At 39.9% G+C, this 21,703-nt stretch overlaps 1 protein-coding gene across 1 annotated transcript in view; it reads right to left on the bottom strand.

The window, feature by feature from the left end:
• Window positions 1-2,306: 2,306 nt before the first annotated feature.
• The window catches only part of SDCCAG8 (serologically defined colon cancer antigen 8), a 434,015-nt gene continuing 414,618 nt past the window's right edge, over window positions 2,307-21,703 (bottom strand). Inside the window, exons 17-18 of the mRNA XM_030196427.1 lie at window positions 9,528-9,654; window positions 2,307-2,587 (exon numbers count right to left, since the gene is read on the bottom strand). Of these exons, the coding sequence (XP_030052287.1) occupies window positions 2,558-2,587; window positions 9,528-9,654 (157 nt within the window). The 3' untranslated portion in view covers window positions 2,307-2,557. The remainder of the gene's footprint in view (window positions 2,588-9,527; window positions 9,655-21,703) is intronic.

Below are 21,703 nucleotides of genomic sequence, written 5' to 3'. Positions count from 1 at the left end.
GAAACTGTTTATTTCCTTAAATCTATGACCCACAAGGATTCTAAATATTTACAGGAAACTGTTTTTGTACTCTGTATATCCTTAGTACTTTTACACATATGACAGGGCTGCACATTATTTTCCTGTGTTCAGACACCTTAAATAAAGCACTATGTCAATCTCCTACTTCTCTGTGGATTAATACTGAATTTGTACTAACAGTTTTGTAAACATTTTCACCTCATAGAAAAATGCTGTAAACAAAAATTTTTCACATCTGCCTATTTTGCGATAAAAATTATTCATATAACAAATCAACCTTTTATAGAACGATAAATTTGATGCAATACTGGTTTTAAAATGTGGATGCATTAATAAGAATGTATCTTTATATTTGAGTGGAAATTAACCATTCGTTTCAAAAAGAGTTGATATTAATTTTAGACAGTACAGGCTGTATATTTACAGGCACCTATAAGATTAGTGGCTGCCGCCAAACATTTAAGTTCCTTATCTATGAATTTTCAATAGCACAACACAGTCCTATAACATGATGCCTACATTTATATGTCACTTGAATGCATAAATGTACAAAATATTGTCACTTCGCATACAAGTGTACACTTAACCTGCGAAAGTGACGGCAGGGTGACTAACAGGCTTATTTTCAAAAGAGAAGGGCGCCCATCTTTCGACACAAATCGGAAGATGGGGTCCTTCTCACAGGGTCGCCCAAATCAGCATAATCGAAAGCCAACTTTGGGCGTTCTCAACTGCTTTCCATTGCGGGGACGACCATAGTTCACGGGGGCGTGTTAGAAGCATAGCGAAGGCGGGACTGGGGCGTGCTTAACACATGGGCGTCCTCGGCCGATAATGGAAAAAAGAAGGGCGTCCCTGACGAACACTTGGCTGACTTTACTTGGTCTTTTTTTTTTTTTACGACCAAGCCACAAAAGTGTGCCCTAAATGACCAGATGACCACCGGAGGGAATCGGGGATGACCTCCCCTTACTCCCCCAGTGGTCACTAACCCCCTCCCACCCTAAAAACTTTAAAAAAATGTTTACAGCCTCTGCGTAACATACAGCAGTATGCAGGTCCCTGGAGCAGTTTTAGTGGGTACTGCAGTGCACTTCAGGCAGGCGGACCCAGGCCCATCGTCCCCCTACCTGTTACACTTGTGGTGGTAAATGTGAACCCTTCAAAACCCACCAGAAACCCACTGTACTCACATGTAGGTGCCCCCTTCACGCCTTAGGGCTATGGTAGTGGTGTACAGTTGTGGGGAGTGGGTTTTTGGGGGGGGGGGGTTGGAGGGCTCAGCACCCAAGGTAAGGGAGCTATGCACCTGGGAGCAATTTGTGAAGTCCACTGCAGTGCCCCGTAGCATGCCCGGTTGGTGTCCTGGCATGTGAGGGGGACCAGTGCACTACAAATTCTGGCTTCTCCCATGACCAAAGTCGCTTGGATTAGGTCGTTTTTGAGATGGGTGTCCTTGGTTTCCATTATGACCGAAAACTGGGGACGAACATCTCTAAGGTCGACCATCTCAATGGTCGACCTAAATGTTGAGATTTGGGCGTCCCTGACCGTATTATCAAAACGAAAGATGGACGCCCTTCTTGTTTTGATAATACAGGTTTCCCCGCCCTTTCGCGGTGCCATCTTGAGAGGACATCCTCATGGAAACTTGGGCGCCCTGTTCGATTATGCCCCTCCACATGGTCTTGGAATTGGCATACAAACTCAAGGCTCATGGAACCTTGATCCCCTGTTATGTTTATTGGATTGACCAAAATAATGTAGCTCTTTTGGTGGACGGAAGAGGTAAAATTATTTACCCAGCTGGTAGGTGGTTGATATATGTGTTCAGTTTTGGAAGAAGAAGGCCTGGTTGGAAGTATGGAGAAACCAAACACAACACTGCTTTGGTTAAAAAACTAACTTGATGGAAAACAAGATTGAGATTTACCACAAATTGTGGGACCCATACTGGAACCACTGCAGTAAATATTGTGTTTGTACTTCTGATGATGGTTGACAGGCTGTGTTGTTGTGGGGTTTCTTATGGGTTTGTTTATGTCTTTTATGAAGCTATTCTATGCAGCTCAGTGTGCTCTCTGATGCAAAATATTATTTTAATTTGTGTCAGGTGGTTGATATTAAAAACAATACAAAACTTTATGGTACCATAACTACACTTTAAATTACACCTAATTTCCTACTCTTTTTAGTACGACATGCATACCTGTTCAGTTCTCTTTAGGTACTGACTAGTAAGGAATGTTCTTGCAGCATCATAAAAATCCACATATTACAGGGTTTCAAAAAGAAGTTTTAATATATAAAAGTGAGTACAAAATAGAACGATTATTAGTTATAAAATTGCAATCAAATGTTTCGCATTGCAATATTCAGTCTTGATCAAGTTTCTCTTCAGACTGACCTCATCATAGGAAGCTTTTAATATTAAATTGTTAAAATTAATTAGATGTACTGTTCAATATCACATCTTTTCAAAGGCATTTTTGTGTAAAGAACTAAATTTGAAGTCAGGTCTTCACTTTGCAGCAAGTCAGGTATCAGGGTTCGGTATGGATGGTAACTGAAAGAGAAAGAAGTAAGATTAAAGATTATTTTCTTGCAGACTGACTTGCACTTTCTATTTATTATGGGCAACAGTTTCTATGAGAAAATTCTCAGAAAAGAAGATAATGGTGAAGGAAGTGAACATGGTACTATATAACAATTCAAAAAGCTTTTATTTCCTGTGGCTTACTATTGTGCTCTAAGATCTACACACTGTTACAGGTAGGATCAATAAAGTTATTTTTGTCCTATGCATCACACTTGAGAAGAATCACTTTTGTAAGTAATGATGGAAAATGGTAAATAACAGTGAAATTATTTGGTGCACATCCATGGTGTTTCCACTTTCTATTTCCAGAAAAAGAAGTGAGTCTGTCATAGTCTGTTTACTGCCAGTTGTTCAAACTGAATAGTGGGTAGACAACAGTATCAAAAACAGGACGCGTTTTATTTTGCTGAAAAGAAACCACTGGCATATTCACATACAGAGACAAGGTCAAATTGCAAAATATTAGTTCATTCATTTAAGCATTTTATTCTACTTAAACTGTGCAGTAATGGGCAGCTAATTTCTTTTTACTGGCTGGCACTTAATTCTCTAAAGTAAAAGAATAAAATGATAGTCAAAAGATCGGTTTGGTTAAATTCAGGAAATAGCTTACATTATCTAGACAAAAGTTAATTAGTTAATGGTTGGAATGAGATATGTGCCTGTGTGTGGTTATAATTTAACTGGATACTTAAAGTATGGTTGTAAAAACTGGAGTTCTAAAGTTAACTGGATAACTAATTTCTTATAGCATTTCACTGTCCTTTTCTTTATCGTGGTCAGATAGACACTAGAATAAATCAGCTTCTTTTTTGTTAATAAACTGTTTACGTCCTACATGTATATTACTTTACACAAGTTAGATTGTAAGGCCCCTGGGGCCAGGGAAATACAGTACCTACTGTACATGAATGTAAACTTTTGTACCTGAGGCAAAGGAGGGGTAAGACTTGACAAAGATCACAAGGAACATCAGAAGGATTTGAACCCAGACATCACTGGTTGTCAGCCCATTGCTCTGAGCACCAGGCTATTTTCCATTCTGGTCACTGCTTCTGTTCTATCCACAAAATCTATTTTTTCTTCCCATTTAGTTTGTTTATTACTGTATTTTGCAAAAGACTTCACACCTTTTTGTCTAATGTTCACATTCTGCTGTCTAAAAAAAATAAAATTACTAGGCATTAAAGTAGGAGTTTGTTTCAGTGATGTACATGGCATTATCTCCATGTTTAAAGACAAAGTACAATTATAGAACTATTCAAAAAAGTTAGTGCAAGGAACTGTATATATAACTCAGTCTTAGATCTTTGTCAACATCTGGATCAATGAGCTCACCCCCTCACTTGGGTCATGGAAAACTGGAATGATAATCAGAATGTCATCTACATAAGGGAAGCAGATATATGGAGTTATTTTAGAAGCAGCTCTACGTATATATTGTATACATATTTATTTATTTGCTGCATTTGTATCCCACATTTTCCCACCTATTTGCAAGCTCAATGTGGCTTACAATATGTTACAACGACACATTAATGGAAAAAGAATTTCAGAGTATAGATACAGATAAGGTGCATAAGAATATCATGGCAATCATATTAATGGAATAAGAATTTCAGAATTGTTACAAATAAAGTGCATAAGAATATCATATAGGATTAGAAACGGATAAATAGGTAAAACATAACATAATGATATCATGACAAGATATTATTCAATAATGAGGATGTAATTAAAATAAGCAAATTAGAAGAGTTCCATAATAGTTGTATCTGGTATAATTTAGGAGTCAGATCGTTATGGGGGATCCTTTTTGTACGTCTTTTTGAACAAGTAAGTCTTCAGTAATTTTCGTAAGGTTGTCAATGTAAATGACAATTTCAGAATACCGCTATTTATAGGTGGAGATTGACACAAAGCAGAGATTTCAAGGGGCCTTGGATTGGGCATGCCTTGAATGGAATAAAAGTTTATACATGTATTTCCCATTTTTCAAAGGGAACATAGGTTTATGGAAAAATTTTCCCATTGGGATTTCCACCAGCTCAAAGGCACACACAGATTTTTTTTTAAGTGCTTCTTTGTGCCAGGGTTTTACATGAGGGATTAAGGAAGTAATCCTTCTCAATACCATCTCCAAAATGAAGAAAATAACCAGCAGCTCTTATATATCTAGTTTGTAAAATTGAACAGCTAGACATGGAAGTGGCACCATCTTACACATGGAAGTTGCAAAATTGCTACTTTTACGTGGAAATGCTGGTACCTTCTGCACAGAAGCTGCCAAGTTCATGCTGTTTATTGTTCCAATGTGTATATTTGTAAAATGGCTGTTCCCGTTTCACATGCAGGCAAACATACACATGCCCCTGAACATCATTATGCACATAACATACAAAGCACTTCATGCTCAACAGTGCCTTTGTAAATTACCACCAGAAATGAGTGCAGCCTGACTGAGACATTTCATTTCTGATCTTGATGTTCTGCATAAAATGGGTCTTCACATGACAGCTTCTATCAGTGTTTGTCAGGGGTTAGATATACATATTAAAAAGGATGGGAGACAGTGAACACTTTGAGATCTCACAAATAACTTTCCATGGTGCTGAAGTGTCTTCATTCATCTTGTTTGATAGAGATCTGTCAAAAGGGACTGTAGATACAGTAGGACCACACTTTAAACCTCTAACTCTCAATATCTGTAATAGGACTGAGTAGTGGGAAGAAAAGTTTGAATAACAAGTCTTCTGAATGTAACTCCTGAGGTCAAATGTTTGATCTAGGCTATTTTTGCAGTTCACAGTATGCTCTGGCAGGATGGACTTGCAGAAATCAGAAAAGTTTTGGTGTATACTGTTAGTGATACTAGAACTGAAGTCAATATTCAGCAGCACAGCCATCATATAACTGTAAATGTATAAGATATATGTTTAAAATGTTATGCATTTTTAACAAATACTTATATTTTAAATAGATACTTATTTGTTAGAAAATTATACCTGTTATTTACCCATTGACACTTAAATGGTGGTTATTTTAGAAGCATCTCTATGCGTAAATGACTGAATATAAATGTCTGGAAAGGCCCAGATATTTAAGCACTTTCACAACAGAGGCCATTAATAGGTAGGGATGTTCAATTTGTGTATATAGTAAGGAGGCATGGAGAAGATGAGACGAAGAAGTGGACTAGGCGGGACTAAATACAGATGTGCATTTCCTATTTCACATTAGAAAACCTAGACTTTGGAATTTACCACTGCTCTTAAGAATGTCTAAGTGCCTGCTATAGTGGCAGATGTAAATCCTGAAATATGGGGTCCTTGAAATGCCAGCACTCCCCTCTTCCCAGTCAAGCCCCTACCCTGATATCAGCTTCCCCCAAACTCCTCATCAGCATAATTCGCCTGCTGGCACCATAAGTTCCTTGGCAGCATTAACCCCTGCCCCAAGCAGCGTAACACCCCTCCTCAGCAGCAACAACAATGCTCCAAGCAGCATATCTTCCCCCCTCCCCCCAGCACCATTAACCTAATCACTAGCAGCAACAATCCCCCCAGAAGAAACACCACCCCTGGAAACATAATCCAACCCCTCAAAAAGTACAAGCCCCCCCCCCCCCCCCCCCCAGAAGCATAAACCTACCTATAAACCCACCATCACAAGCAGCAGAACTCCCTAGCAACCCAAACCCCACCCCGGCAGTAACAAACACACAGAAAGCACAAGCCCCTGCCTCCAGCAACAACCAACTTCTCTGTAAGCAACATCCCCCCCGTAATAAAACACCCAATTCCGAGGTGTCCCCCCCCCCCCCCAGCCTTCCTCCCCACTTGGCCTTCCCAGCAGTGAAATGCCTCTGAAGCAGCCCCACCTGGTAGGGAAGGCATTCTGGGCATGATCCTAAAATGTAGCAGCCTCCCCCAGGCTAATAACCCCCTCCCAGAAGCTGGAAACCCTAAAAAAAACCCTTAGCCTACAGCCCTCCCCCCCCCCCCCCCCCACAAACACACTTCCCAGGGACCCTATTGAGGTAAGAACAATTCTCACTCACTCCTGCTTCATGTCTGATCCCAACACAAAATGGTCTCTGAGACTTACTGCATCACAGTATTACCACTAGAATCAGGATTCCTTATACCCTGCGAGCTGAGGGCTATTTTTGAGGGCACTGGGCCCCAGAGGGGTTAGTCCAGGTAAGGCTGCCATATATCAGGTTTGTGCCCAAATATGGGGGTTGGATGGAGTGGATGAGGAAGAATTGGACTGCTGACAAGGTGGTTGGGAGGTGTACCACTAGGTAGGGGTCTCAGGGATAGATTATACTGCTAGAAGAATGACTTTATGCTGCTGAGGTGCTGGAGGATGGTAGCATCGAGGTAGGGGTTTAATCAGGGAGCTCTGGCATTAGGGTCTTAGCAAAGGGAGCAGCGATTTTAGAAAGCTGCTCCCATGTCAATGTATGTTTAGGTTGGGGGGGGGGAGGGTATTGTTTTCCTCTTATATGCAGTTTTCAACTCTGCTCCTATTTTATTTGGAAGAGCCTCTTCTAAAATAATATGGGAATTCCACATATCCTGATTTAGATATGTGAATTCCCCTCTTCACATCGGTTGGTATGTTAAATTTAGCTAGGCAACCCTTGGCTAGTGCTGCAGTAGGTTGGAGCCCATGAAGATGTGACAAAAACTGGTCATAAATATTAAGAGTACACTAAAAGCAATGAAGTCAAAACCCTCATAAGCAGAAGAGTAGGCCCAGAAAGGATCTTTCCTTATGTAGTTCTGTGTTGGGGAAAACAAATTATTCACTCTGCTATTCTGGTCTTATTCGGACTATGTTGGTTTAACCAATTATTTAATTAAATGCAAAGGAGATCATATTAATGGATCCCTTGTCAAAAGCAATCCAAGACATCATTTATCCCTGGATGGGTCCTTTGTTAAAGCAATTAGAGACATGATTTATCTCTATAGACTAAGATTAGATTTGTTTTTTAATATCAGGAATATATTATTCCTATGATTGTGCTATTGTCTGGAAAAAGGGACCTCAGTAAAGTGTTGCTTAGGACCATTAGTGTCATATCCTTAACCCATGACTAACATCAGGCATTTCACAAATTCTTCCTGATTAAACTGCTTAACCAGTGTTTCACAGTTAGACTCCTCATTCAACATCCCCTGTGGCAAGTGAAAGGTGTTAATTTATAGCTTAGGTAATTGCAATTGTGAGAACTGGAGATGAGATTGCTGGTAAACCTAACTAAAGAATTCAAAATGTAGTTTAGATGGATTTTGAAGTGTGGGAGGTAATGGAGAAGAACAGTTGCAGATACTTTCCTGTTTGTACAAGTTTCTAGCATTTAGTGCATTCATGAATGCACATAGACCTATGAGACTAAAACAAAAATATTTTACTTCTGATTGATGTTGGTTTTTTTTTTTTTCTAAAATTAAAAAGTTAAAATATTGGAAATGTACAGTTTATTAATACTTGATATACTGCCTGGTCTATAAAGAGGCCTAAGCAGTTTAGAAAATAAAATAATCCAGGAAAAAGAAAGGAAAATTAGGAAAGTAAAACTACTCTCTCTCCGCCAAGATCATTAAAAACAACATACATCCAAGCACATACATTGCAGATGCCTCAAGTCAAACTGGTATCCAAAGCTGCATCTCCAAAAACTTTCAAAAAGAAGTATGCTTTCAACCTAACTTTAAATTTCTTGTTGGTATCACAGATCACCTAATGAACATGAATAGACCCAAATGTACAGAAGGTCTTGAAGTATGAAAGTAAATATCCTGAATCAGTCTCTATCTTGAAACATGGACAAGGCATCTGAATAGATGGAATGGGTGAGATTCCATCAGTACATGTAGGGAAGGAAGAAACAGAATTTGAAAAACAAGAGAAATCGAAGGGGACGTCCATCTTTCGTTTCGATAATACGGGTTTCCCAGCCCCTCCACTGGGACGTTTTGCGAGGACGTCCCCTTCGATTATGCCCCTCTTTGTATTTCCCACTGTATTTATGCATTTGCCACGTTTTCCCTCATTTGCTTATCTAATTCTTCAAATAATTTTTTCTCTTGTTTTTCAAATTCTGTTTCTTCCTTCCCTACATGCACCCATTCCATCTATTCAGATGCCTTGTCCATGTTTCAAGATAGAGACTGATTCAGGATATTTACTTTCATACTTCAAGACCTTCTGTACATTTGGGTCTATTCATGTTCATTAGGTGATCTGTGATACCAACTATATATGATCAGTCTATTTCTAGAGAGACCCATTCCTCCTCCTCCTGCTGTTAGAATTGGCATACACAGATTCTTATAAATTACCTTGTGGGCATGGGGGAGTTCTCTTGTTCATACATTATTTTCCTTTTATTTTCTCTTTTATACTGCCTGAAAGCTATCAAAGCAGTGTACATTCAGGTACAGTAGGTATTTCTATGTCCCTGCAGGGCTCACAATCTGAATTTGTATTTGATGCAACGGAGGGTTAAGTTCCTTGCCCAACATCACAAGTAGCTGCAATGCAATTTGAACAGGGCTCCTCTGATGCTCAGTCCACTGCTCTCACCATTAGGCTCCTCACTCCTCCACATTCAGATTTTCAAGATTTTTATGATGCCAGTCAACAATTCCATGGCCGTAGGAAAGTGGAGGAATTAATAACTCATTAATAACTCATATCTTATTCCATGCTATTAAAGCACCTTACAAAATTACTATTAATCTGCAATATTCTTTGCTGAACCTTTTTCCCATTTTATGCCTTTGTAGATGATGCATAGTGAAATACTTGATTAGTATATGGTGGCAATACTTACTTACTTATGAATATTCCAATATGATTTTGTGTCTTATTGTTTGTTGTGATTGATTACCTTTGTTTTCAGAAAGCGTACCTCCTCTGCTAGACCCTGTTTCTCTTTCATGAGCAGATTCTGTTGGTTCAATAGTTCTATAAGTTGCTGAGCACTGGTCTGACAATGCTTGTCCAACTGTTGTAATCTGGATGGAAAAAGAAATAAGTATGCTAAACACACGGAATGAGAGGAAGAGAAGGTTTGTAATTCAATCAAAAGATGGCAGCGACATCACCAATAAAGCAGAGTTTAGCAAGTCTTTACATCTTACTGGAAATAGTAACATTGTAAAGACCACAGCCCCACCCAAGACCAGAAAAACTACATTTAAAGGATAATTTTATAAAGTATGTTCTGTTTGTAAAGCACGTATGTAAAATTATGCAATTGAATTGAAATATACAATATGGATGCTGACAAATAGCATGTGTTCTTTTACTTGAACCATTCCTGAGGGCACAGAGTGGATGGAACAGAAATAGAATTGCAAGGTATGTGCACACACACACATAGAATATATGTACACCCATACTACTGTCTTGGAGAATGTGTGAATTTGTGTGCTATTGGGGATTATTGTATAACCTATTTTATAAAGGTACCCATAGGCACCGTAATAATATTGGAGTTGATTTGACAGTAACATACTGTTTTGGACCATTAGTGAATTTTGTATTTATTTTAACAGTATATATTACACCGATGTAGAGCGGTGGCTTGAAATGCAATTATGTTGGTACCTGCTGATGCTGTGAGAAGTGGGGATAAGATAAGAGTTACAAGGATCGAATCAAATACGAATATTCAGTTAACTACTGGGTCGGCAAACATACCAGTATATCCAATGCTGGGATCTGCACATGCCCTGGCACTGAATATCAAAGGTTATGTCAGCTTGTGGCTGGGAGTGACTTACTAATTGCTTACTGTCAGAGGGTGAATATTACCACTATAATAATTAAAATACAGAGGTAATAGAGAGAAGATTGATATAAGTCACAGCAAAATTAATGGAAAACATATACTCCACAGTATCCATAGTAACAAACTCATTCAATGCATATTACAGGCATTAAAATAAATCATTTTACAATGCAATCACAAATCAGAGCTGCATAACCTATCTCTGTCCAAAATACCCCCCATGCAAGTTATAGTCATATGCCTTGTCCCAGTCCAATACAAAACTTGGTCAGACCTCAGTGGTGGTCATATTTATGGAAACACTACTAAAGGAAGTGGTAATGAAACACCTTGAATCCAATGAGTAGCACTGTTTTAACAGAGGGAGATCATAAAAAAACAAATCTGATTAACTTCTTGATTGTGTGTTTGGGGACATAGATCAGAAGCGGTATGCTTGGATTTTAACAAAGCTGTGATACAGTTCCATGCAGAACACTCATAAACAGATCAAGAAGCCTAGGCCTGCACCCCAAAGTGGTTTACTTATAGATAATAAGAGGTTGTAGAAATAGAGTTCGGATTGAGGAAAAGAAGGGTGATCAATGGAGTGCCTCAAGGGGTCAGTTCCGTTCAACAGTTTTGTGAAATTTCAGAAGGATTTGTAGGCAAGGTTATCTTTTTGTAAGATGTGCAACACATGGAACACTCCTGAGGGACTTATGTTTTCGAAGGGCAGATATTCAAGTTATCAATATGTGGTGGGAAAAAGGGAATATTAATATGAATCTGACATGATAGAAATATTGTGATAATCACAATGCCAAAAAAGAAGGATATCAAAATGTTTACTTGGAGTATTAGGCCATACCATTCATACCATTGAGAGGATATAAGACAGAAAACAGGCAGTTCAGAGAAATGGGATACAGTGACTAGTCTTTTCCAAATGCCCTCTGATATGAGGCTTAAGAATTTAAGGAGTCCTTTTATTAAGATGAGCTAACAGATTTAGTGCACGCTAGCGATTAGCATACGGTAAATAAGACACCCATAGGAATACAATGGGCACCTTATCATTTAGCGCACATAATCGTTAGTGTGCACTAAATCCATTAGCGCATCTTAGAAAAAGGACCCCTTTATATGTATGCCCTAATGCAAAAGGGGGGAGAAAATAAATTACTGTCATTTAGATATCACAAAGATATAGATAAGGCAGAAGCAACATATCTTTTTAGTAGAAATGTGTTGTAGTACAAGATAATCATGATTTGAGGGTCTAAGAAGCTAGGTTCAGTTTTGACAAAACAATGCACTGAACAAACTCCTTACAGTGATGGCAAATACTGTAATGATAAACATAGAGAATCCTTTGCTGTGAAGAGGTAAAGAAAAAAAACAGAGATCAACAAAGGACCTATGGCATGACATAAATTGGACAGATTAGATGGTCCTTAACTGCCATTGTATTCTATGCTTATATTATAGATTTTGTAAATGTATGTGGACCAGGATGAAAGGAAGAAGCAAAGTGGTTCTTCTCCCATCCCACCAAGAAATGCAGAGAAAACCCCCAAATCCCCCTTTAGTGAGCTTCAATCCTAAAAGGGGAAGGAAAGAAATAGAGTACAAAAAAAAGCCTGGTCTAATTTCTTAGAGGCACAGTTGTGTGTGAGATGGTGTATGGTACAATGGTCTCAATTGTATGCATGGATAGTATTGATCTTTCTGCTTTTCTAGAGTTCTCAAGTGATAATATTGCTACCAAAACAACTTTGGTTGTAGTTTTGCATTCAGAATCTGATGCCATTTCTTTTAACAATTATTTCAACTTTAAAGATTTTTTTTTTTTTTTGTAGACAGAAGCTGACCATGTTCTCTGGTGTGTCTAAGACCACAAAGGCTAGACTTGCTAGTATAGGGGGAACCTTTTTTTTTTTTTTAGTTTTCCCGTAGGTGCATTGTTAGGTATCAGGGGTTTGGTTACAACTTTATGGACCCACTCTAGTCACGATCTTTCCTAGCAAATAAGAATCCCATATGAATATGTTTCTTTTATGTATTGTCCAGTATGTTTATTTGGGGATATAATAATGTGCAAATGACATGGTGACATTGGAAAATTTTGCTTTTTTTTTTCTTTGGCCTGTCCCCTTTTTGATTTGAACTAGGCAAAGATTTTGATTAATGTCATGGTCATATTATAGGTTTTTCTTTAAAAGTTCTTGTTCTTTGTTTTGTAGAAGAATAATATTGTAAATTGCATAAATAAAATAAAAGCTGTTATTACGATATGTACTCTTTTAAAACTTCATTTGCAGCAAATTCCCCGCTGACCCTGGTCAAAGAACCCCATCTGCTGGTTGCTACGGTAACTGAAGCACTCGGTAGAGCTAAACAGAATAAGTGGGAAATAAAGTCAGCAGGCCTAGTAAAACTATAGAAATGCAAGAAACCATCCCCCCACCCCACCCCCCAACAAGGCAGTCTTTTCCACCATCATTCTGTGCATTTACTTTGGTTGAAAAGTGTGATGTCAAATATCAGTGAAATGTTTCTCATGTTAAATCGGAATACAGGGGAAAAGTACATTTGAATTGTTTTTAGTTCTATTTTGAAAACATGATTATAGCTGTTTTATAAAGTAGAGAATACAAAACTGGAAAGGATGATTTCTTGGGGCAAGAAAAACAAGAGATCATCTCTCACACCAATTTGATTTTTATTTCATTTTGTTTTATTCTAAAATACAATGTAAGGCCCGGTGGTCCAATGGTGGCCCCAGGAGACTATGGGACAGCCCTCTTTGTCTTTCTAGGTATTTTTCCTGATACTCTTGCCTCATACTTAGGCTCAGGACAGAAAGGGAAAAGTGGATGAGGGGAAGGGCCACATACTTGAAGGACATGGCATTTCTCAATAGACAAAAGAGAATGCATTTGAAAATGCTTACAACCTCGAGTATACCTCCCAATGAATTTTGAAGGTGGGCTGGTGGGGACTGATATTATTGACACCAGTGGTGTTCCGAGGGGCGCTGACACCCGGGGCGGATCGCCGATGCGCACCGCCCCCCCCCCCGGGTGCAGCACCCCCCCGTGCAGCGTGACCCCCCCCCCCCCCGGTGAAGGGATACCCCCCCACCCTGGCGAAAGACCCCCCCCCCCCGGATGCACGCCGCTGGGGGAAGGTGCCGCATGCCGGTCAGCGTCGTTGGTTTCCATGCTCCCTCTGCCCCGGAACAGGTTACTTCCTGTTCCGGGGCAGAGGGAGCATGGGAACCAACGACCCTGACCGGCGCGCGGCACCCCCCCAGCAGCGTGCACCCGGGGCGGACCGCCCCCCCTTGGTACGCCACTGATTGACACACACTAGTCAGCAGTGTTGTGGCCCTGAGTGGGAAGATATTTGGCAGATTTCCTTCAACTCATTAGAATTCAAAGTGGCCCCAACTTAAAAATTAAAGAAGATCACTGATATAAAGAACTTTGACTTTTACCAACAAAAAATCATTAGGCTATATCACATTCCACTCATAGTCACACACTAACCCTTTGTCAACCCTCTACTTCAACTTATAACATCTGCAAATAAAGAATTTCATTTGGCTGAGGACAGAGGAACTTGAGGTCAGGCTTAGGAGAATAAAACACCAAATAATGTTTTATACTTCAACAGCAGCTTTTGCACAGACATAATGTAAGAAAAGAACTAACACAGAAGAGCTGGTGTTATAACTGAGAATCAGAATGAGAATGACTGACTGTGATGAGCAGGTATAGAGATAACTAGCCAAACATAAGCCCTGCCCTCTTTTTCCTTTACTTGCCACTGGCTTTACTCTGCTCTAAATTTCAACCTGACAAAATGGAGTTGGGGAAGAAAGGGAAGGCCCAGGCTCACAGGTCCAGCTAGACAGGGTTATGATTCAGGCCAATGTTATTACTACTGTACTACTAACTGTGGATTTCATGAACTGTATGTACATAAACAGATTCAGCAATAAAAGCCATTGATTGCACAGTGAAAAGCAGCCACATTACAGCTATATGAAGAACAGATATAGTAAAGTGGTCTATTGGGACCCTGCTATACTTGGGGGAAAATCTTGGCTGGCATAAAGCTGGGCAGGAAAAATTGCTGGTAGTACTCCAATAGAGATTTGTGGAGATGGTCTTTTCATTTTTTCCTGCCAAAAGCTGGAATTTAAGGTTGATTATTGTAGGTTTAGGAATATTTAAAATCCTGGTAATTTGAACAGATAGTTTGGTGAAGAAAGAACCCAGCCACACCTCCTAAAGGGAGGCTGGGCACAACCGGGCCGATGGCCTGCGAGGATAAGGAGGAAAGGGGGGAGGGGGCACAGGGAAGATAGAAGGGTGGGGATAGGCAGGCAAAGGGTTAATGTGAGGAAGGGGAGGGGCGGGGAGAAAGGAAAGTGAAAGGAAGGGAAGGAAAAGGGGACTTTCCTTTGTTGATTATTGTAGGTTTAGAAATATTTAAAATCCTGGTAATTTGAACAGATAGTTTGGTGAAGAATGCTTTAGTCTATTGGTTGGTGCTTAAGCAGATTTTTTAATACGTTTGTAATTTTTGTGTGTTGGTTTGTTTCTTTTAATGCAGATGGCTATATGATTTTTTTTGTATGGATATTGTAAGCTGCCTAGAATCTTTTGGGACAAATGATGGAAACAAATTATATTGATAACGGAGTGGCCTAGTGGTTAGGGTGGTGGACTTTGGTCCTGAGGAAAAGAGTTTGATTCCCACTTCAGGCACAGGCAGCGCCTTGTGACTCTGGGCAAGTCACTTAACCCTCCATTGCCCCATGTAAGCCGCATTGAGCCTGCCATGAATGGGAAAGCGCAGGGTACAAATGTAACAAAAAAATATCTCAACAGATTAGATTGCCATTGGAGAAGGCTGTCCTATTTCAAAAATCAGTTAGAGGAGTAATTTAACAGCTAAAACTTGTAATCAAGAACAGCTAGGTGAAAGCAGCACCATGATACACCACCAGTAGTTTTAAGAGACTTACAGTAAATAACATCCTAATTTTAGCCATGATTATAACCATTTTATATATAGCTGACAAATATCTACTGTATCTACATAAATAATTCTCACCTCCAACATTCTGAAGCTCACTCTGTGGCAGGGAAACACTGAAGCCCTGCAGTGTTGGTAGGCTAGGCTGTCAGCACCACTCACTCTCACTCATAGACCCGCCCTCAGCCATGCCCCATCCGCACATAATTCACAACCCCAATGTTCTAATGAAGCCGGAAGCTGCAAAGTCTGCAACTTCCGTGGTGGGCGGAGCAATGACACTCAACGAATAGCATCGCTCACCCGCCCCACCCTCGCGTCTAAACGTCATGACGTCGAGGGCGGGTAATGATACAAGAAAATACAAAAGGAGTTTGTTGCCTCTGCAATGCCGCCGCAAGCCCCACTACAAACATTTACAGCGCAAGGTACGGACCACATGTCACCCTCTTTTTCTCTCTGAAACGATGTCGCCCGCATGCTGCAAACTTTACTTCCCGCTTCCTACCACTTCAACTGTGTCGCAGGTTGCACAGCAAGGATGCGAAACAACTGTTTGCTAAATGGTAGGGAAGCCATGTGGGGAAAGGGGTTTTCTCTTGCTCGCTTTCTTCTTCCTGCCTTTCACGCCATCTCCCGCGCTACGAGCGCGAGTACACTGTGAGTGGTGGTCATACTTTCCTATGCTGCCACATCAGTTGACTTTCTCTGTTTAGTAATGGGGAAAATCTGACGTCTATCACAATATATTTTTCATGCTGCCGGCAGGTCTTACTAAATCTCTCTGAAGCTGCTTCACGGGTTCCCCCCCCCCCCCCCAACACACACACCTGGTGATGGTGCTGCAGGAACAGGCAGTAACTGGGAGGGAGGGAAAACACTGCAACTGGGACGCAAACCAGTACAACTGGGAGGGGGAAATGGGAGGGACGGAGGGGTGTTTAGGACCCTAGAACTGGGAGGGAGGGAGGGGGTTCAACAACACTGCAACTGGTAGGACACGGAGGGAGGGAGGGAGTGGAAAAACACTGGAACTGGGAGGGGAGGGAGGGGGTGGGAATACCCTGGAACTGGGAGGGGGGGGCCTGCCACTGTCATTCTCACACACACACTGTCATGCCCAGTCTCACTATCTCTGTCACACACACTCACACATTCACTCTCTATCACACACTCACTGTCACACACACTCTGTAAAACACACACACTCTGAGGAAAACCTTGCTAGCGCCTGTTTCATTGGTTTCAGAAGTGGGTCTTTTTTATTAGTATATTCTAAATCACAAAACTGAACGTTAGATTTAGGCCTAGATTTCACCACTATATTTCAAGCAGTCTGTACCAATTTTGAATGTAATTTTAAATATTCTGAGCACACCTTAGAAGAGAACTGTTTATCCAGGGTGTAACTGTGAGCAATAACAACATAAGTCTGCAAAGTAAGGGAGTCTTTTACAAAGGCGTGCTAATGTTTTCAGTATTTGATAATGATTAGTATACGCTAAATGCTAGAGACATCAATAGGAATATATGGGTGTCTCTACTGTTCAGCACACACTTATTTTTAGCATGTGCTAAAAACGCTAGTGAACCTTTGTAAAAGGGGCCCTAAAATTGTTCTATTTTCAATACTTTATACTACACTTTACTATATAAGCCAGGAAGCATAGTGAGAATAATTATGTTAAAGAGTGATGTCACCGATGACCCATGACTGGTCTCATTCCACTACCTATGTACTAAAAATTGCATTTCAGTGTAAAGCACTTCGACAAGAAAAGCATAACTGATTCAGTGAAGATGTTCTCCAATTTGATGTAGATTTGATAAAAAGCATTCGCCCATTTTGAACAAAATATTTCTCATATGTTCATAGACCAACAAGTGAACAAACCTGGAAAAAGGTAAGTCATCCAAACAGTGAGTCAGAACAAATTACCAACAGAGAATGAACCAAAATACAGATGAACCATTTTTCAGGGACTGCAGGATATATGGTGCAGAAAATCTCAATTACCAAATCTGTATTGTCTTATTCTCTTCCTTAAAATCCCTCAAACAGGTCAAACTGAGATAGTGCTTCACATCAGCATTCAAACTGGCCTCCCATTTTCAGTGCTCCAGCCAAGAAACCACATTGTAGAAACCAAAACCTGGCAATATCACTGCTCACGGTGTAGCACAGGTCTCCAACACTATCTACAATGTATCACATCAGTGTAGGTGTAAACCCATCATAGTCATAGCAACCAGATAGCAGACTGTATGAAAACATCAAAATATGAAAAACTGGTTTGTTTACCATTTTAAATGATTTTCCTTAATTTTCAAATAAAAAGCTGGAGAAATTGCAGGTGTTAATACCTGTGAAGAAACTCATCAGTACCTAGCAACTGTTCAGTTTGAAAGTTTTGTACTGGTTATAGTCAGAAGATTTAAATCTTATGATCTAAGCCAATTCTCTCTCACATTTGAAATGCTGTTATCACAGGTGTGGCAATTTCCAAACACAGAACTAAAGGATGCAAACGAAGAAGAGGAAAGCAACAGAGAAGGTGATAGCTAAAGTAATAATGGCAATTCTACACAAACCACAGGAGGTAAAGTCAGAGAACAGACATACTAACAGAGTACATGGTAGCTGAAGACCAAAATAGTCTACCTACTATAAAAAGTAATATAATCAGGTTTGTAAGTGCCACTCCTTGTAGATTATCTCCCAGACCTTTGTTTAATGTTGGGGATATACAGTAAGCAGTTTAAGCTTACTGTGTGGTAATTAGCTTAAACAAAGAAACAAAAAAGTGAGGCTACTTACCTGTAACGAGGGTTTTCTGTGAACAGCTGGATGTCAGTCACATATAGGTGACATCATCTGATGGATTAGCTCTCCTGAAGCTCAGAAAGCCTTTTTGCAGACCTTCTGAGCAAACACAGGCCACCCCTGACCACCATCCCCACCTATTTCCTTTCCAGTCTGAAATCCAGGTATAGGCAGATTCATCTCAGAAGGGAGGCAGGTGAGTTTGTGAGGTTAACTTATCCTGCTGTCCATGGAGAACCCCCCACAACCTCACTTTCTCCATGGACAAGCAGGATGTGCCAACCACACATTGGTGACTCCCAAGCTGAGAGTTATAAAGTGGTGTTATGTCGAGGACTAATTTGTACGCCCCTTCACTGTCCATGCAAAGTGCTGAGGTAGGCTGTAGCTGCCTGAAGGAAATCAAGGTCAAGGTAAAAGGGAAACCACAAACAGACTCTCATAGGAGGCAAAACCACTCATGAAGTTCAAGCTAAATGTCAAGAAGAGCAACAGGTTGCTCCCACTACTACTGCCTCAAGAAAAGTGCGGCATCTGATTTCACTTTCTGGATGGAACAAGCTTCCATGCCCAGGCTGGAGATTGAGGAATGGTAGCAATCTCATTGGCAAGGTGGAATGGGAAACATCCAGTGGCCCTGAAGGAATTATATTGATTATATATAGTTTTATAAAACGCCTTAAGTTACTATAAATGATAGAGAATGCCAGGAGAGCATGTAACCTGCAATTTTTGAATTTTCACTCAATTTATTTGTGTCACCACAAATTCTCTTGATGAAGTACCTCAAAGAGATTCTAAATTTATCAAAATCTAGTTGTTATTATTTACCTGTTAAAAAGAAACTTTAATCAATCCAACAAGTGTGGTAGATCAATTGATAACAACTGAGGTGGACCTAACGTATTTTGAAAAGATACGTAAGAAATTATAAGTACTACTAGGGCTATCCTACATTTGTAAATGAACAGGATAAATTTCTGATCTTGAAATAGCACTTTGGGAAAAAAAGATGTGAATTTCTGCAGGGAAAAGATTAATGTTTTTCCTGATGTTTCCAGGGCTACACAACTCAGAAGAAAATATTTTTAGCCTTAAAATCTCAAGTTTTAGCCCTGGGAACAACATTTTTTCTTAAATATCTGTGCATATGTCTTACTGCTTTTCAGGGGAAGGAATATATTTTTTGGGACTCTTTATAGCTTGAGACCTTTCTTAAAGGTCATGAGAAGTGATATTCTTCTGTTTTTTGGAGTTTAAATATTCATACTGCCAAATGTAATTATTTTAACCTGTTTATGGTAAACATGTTTCTTCATAATTTGCTCTTTCTTCTTTCTTAACGGGGGCTTGTTGGTGTTTTGTTAACAATGATTTTCCGGTATCTTAGTTAATATTTTCACTATATTTTGTATTTTCTTTATGTTTAGAAAATGTGAATAAATTTCAATTTTAAAAAAGTCTTAAGTTTATGGGCAAGTATCTAGGAAGTGATATTATTTTGTATATAAGCTGAAGATGTTTTTTTTAGATCCACAGTCATCTTTGAAAGCTAAGCAAGCACAGTAGTAATGGGAGTGCTCCAAGTTCTTTTTCAACATAAAATAAGATTTTTAAATAACATTTTCTTTTATTTTTAGAATTAGATGATCCTTTTTTACCCTGATACAGCTTCCTAGCAAAATGGAGGCCACTGTTGGTGGGACCACTAATTACATAGTAACATAGTAAATGATGGCAGATAAAGAGACCTGAATGGTCCATCCAGTCTGCCCAGCAGTCACACTCATTATCAAGTCATGATTAAACCAACGAGTGTGATATAAAATACTTGATCATTGTCTCTCTTTGGCATTTCTGGTAGGTTCCAACTACCGAAGTTGCTGTTGAAGTCTACTCCAGCCTATCCAAATCTCTCTTATCATTTGTGGGATTTATAAAAGTCTGCCCGGCACTGTCCTCACATTCCAAATTACTGGAGTTTCTGTCCAAGCCCTCTCCAGTCAATCTTAAACCAGATTGCCATACACAGAACCCAGACCATATAAGCTTACCCAGCACCAGCCTTAGCTTTTCACAGCTGGAATTGCCATCTAAGCATCACTCAACTTGCAAACACACATGCAATTATTAAAGTTTTATTTTTTATACCATTCATTTTCTAATTAAAGATCCTCTGTGTTCATTCTACACCTTTTTGAATTCCATCACTGTTTTTTTTTCTACACCACCTCCCTCAGGAGGGCATTCTAGGCATCAACCACCCTTCTCTGTGAAAATGAGTTTCCTGATGTTCCTGACAGTTCTTTGCCGAGCACAAGTAAAGAATTTTTGATGCACTAAATATAACGGTTAAGGAACTAAACATTGGAAGATTTTTTATCTGGAAAGGTAATTGTCCCCTAAGGTCATGAAGTCATACTGACTGAGACTCTAAGGTTTTTTCCCTTCCAATTAAAAGAGATAAAAACAAAAAAATAAATACTTTTATCATGATAATGTTGAAAATTTATAGTGGATATTTCAATATTTTGTATACATAATTTTTGATATTACACTTCTCCACTGTGATTTAAACTAGACTTCCTATGTTTTCTATCTGGTGCTCTAACCCAGTGGTTCCCAAACCTGATCCTGGAGGCTCCCCAACCAGTCAGGTTTTCAGGATATCCACAATGAATATTTATGAGAGAAATCTGCATACTATGTCTCATGAATATTCATTGTGGATATCATGAAAACCTGACTGGCTGGGGTGCCTCCAGCACAAGGATTGGGAACTACTGATCTAACCATTAGGCTACTCCTGCATACCATTCCTGTAATTGCTGCGATGTCATGTTTAAATAGTAGGTAACAGCAGAGTTTGGCTGGGAAAGTAGCTATAGTTGGGTACCTACCTCACGATTGGTGTATTGTGAGGGTCATGAGCTGTGAGGGCAATCTCAACTGCTTCCAAATAGATTTATACCACACAATGATGAGGCTCTGTGTGATGGATCGCACCATGTGATAGGGAAAGCTGGTGGCACTGGATGCTAGCAGGTGCCGAGCAGGGGGCTCTGTGTGTCCCCCATGGAGCTGTCCAGTGCCTTGATGTTGTAAGTAATGCATTTCCACCTACAGCTTTTGATTCTTGGCACAGGAGGGGCAGGATGGGGCAAGGTGGAGGTACTGGAGGATAGTAGGGATGGCAGCTGTTATCTCTTTATAAGTGCTTCTTGGCACGAAAAGTCATGACTTCAGAAGGATGGAGCTGTGAAAACAGTATGCTTAAGGGTTTATTCTCTTTGTGCTGGGGAGGAGGCAGGGCATTTGTAATGACATCACATGAAAGGCATGATGGCCTATATTGGGGGTAGAGCAATCATAGGAGGAGCAGACTCTTGATCAGAGCATCTGCACAGGCACAAAG

The sequence above is a fragment of the Microcaecilia unicolor genome, chromosome 3 (genome assembly GCF_901765095.1).
Source record: "Microcaecilia unicolor chromosome 3, aMicUni1.1, whole genome shotgun sequence".
In the NCBI taxonomy this organism is placed as follows: Eukaryota; Metazoa; Chordata; class Amphibia; order Gymnophiona; family Siphonopidae; genus Microcaecilia; species Microcaecilia unicolor.
The sequence above is the reverse complement of the archived record's forward strand: the minus strand, read 5'-3'. Positions and strand labels throughout refer to the sequence as shown.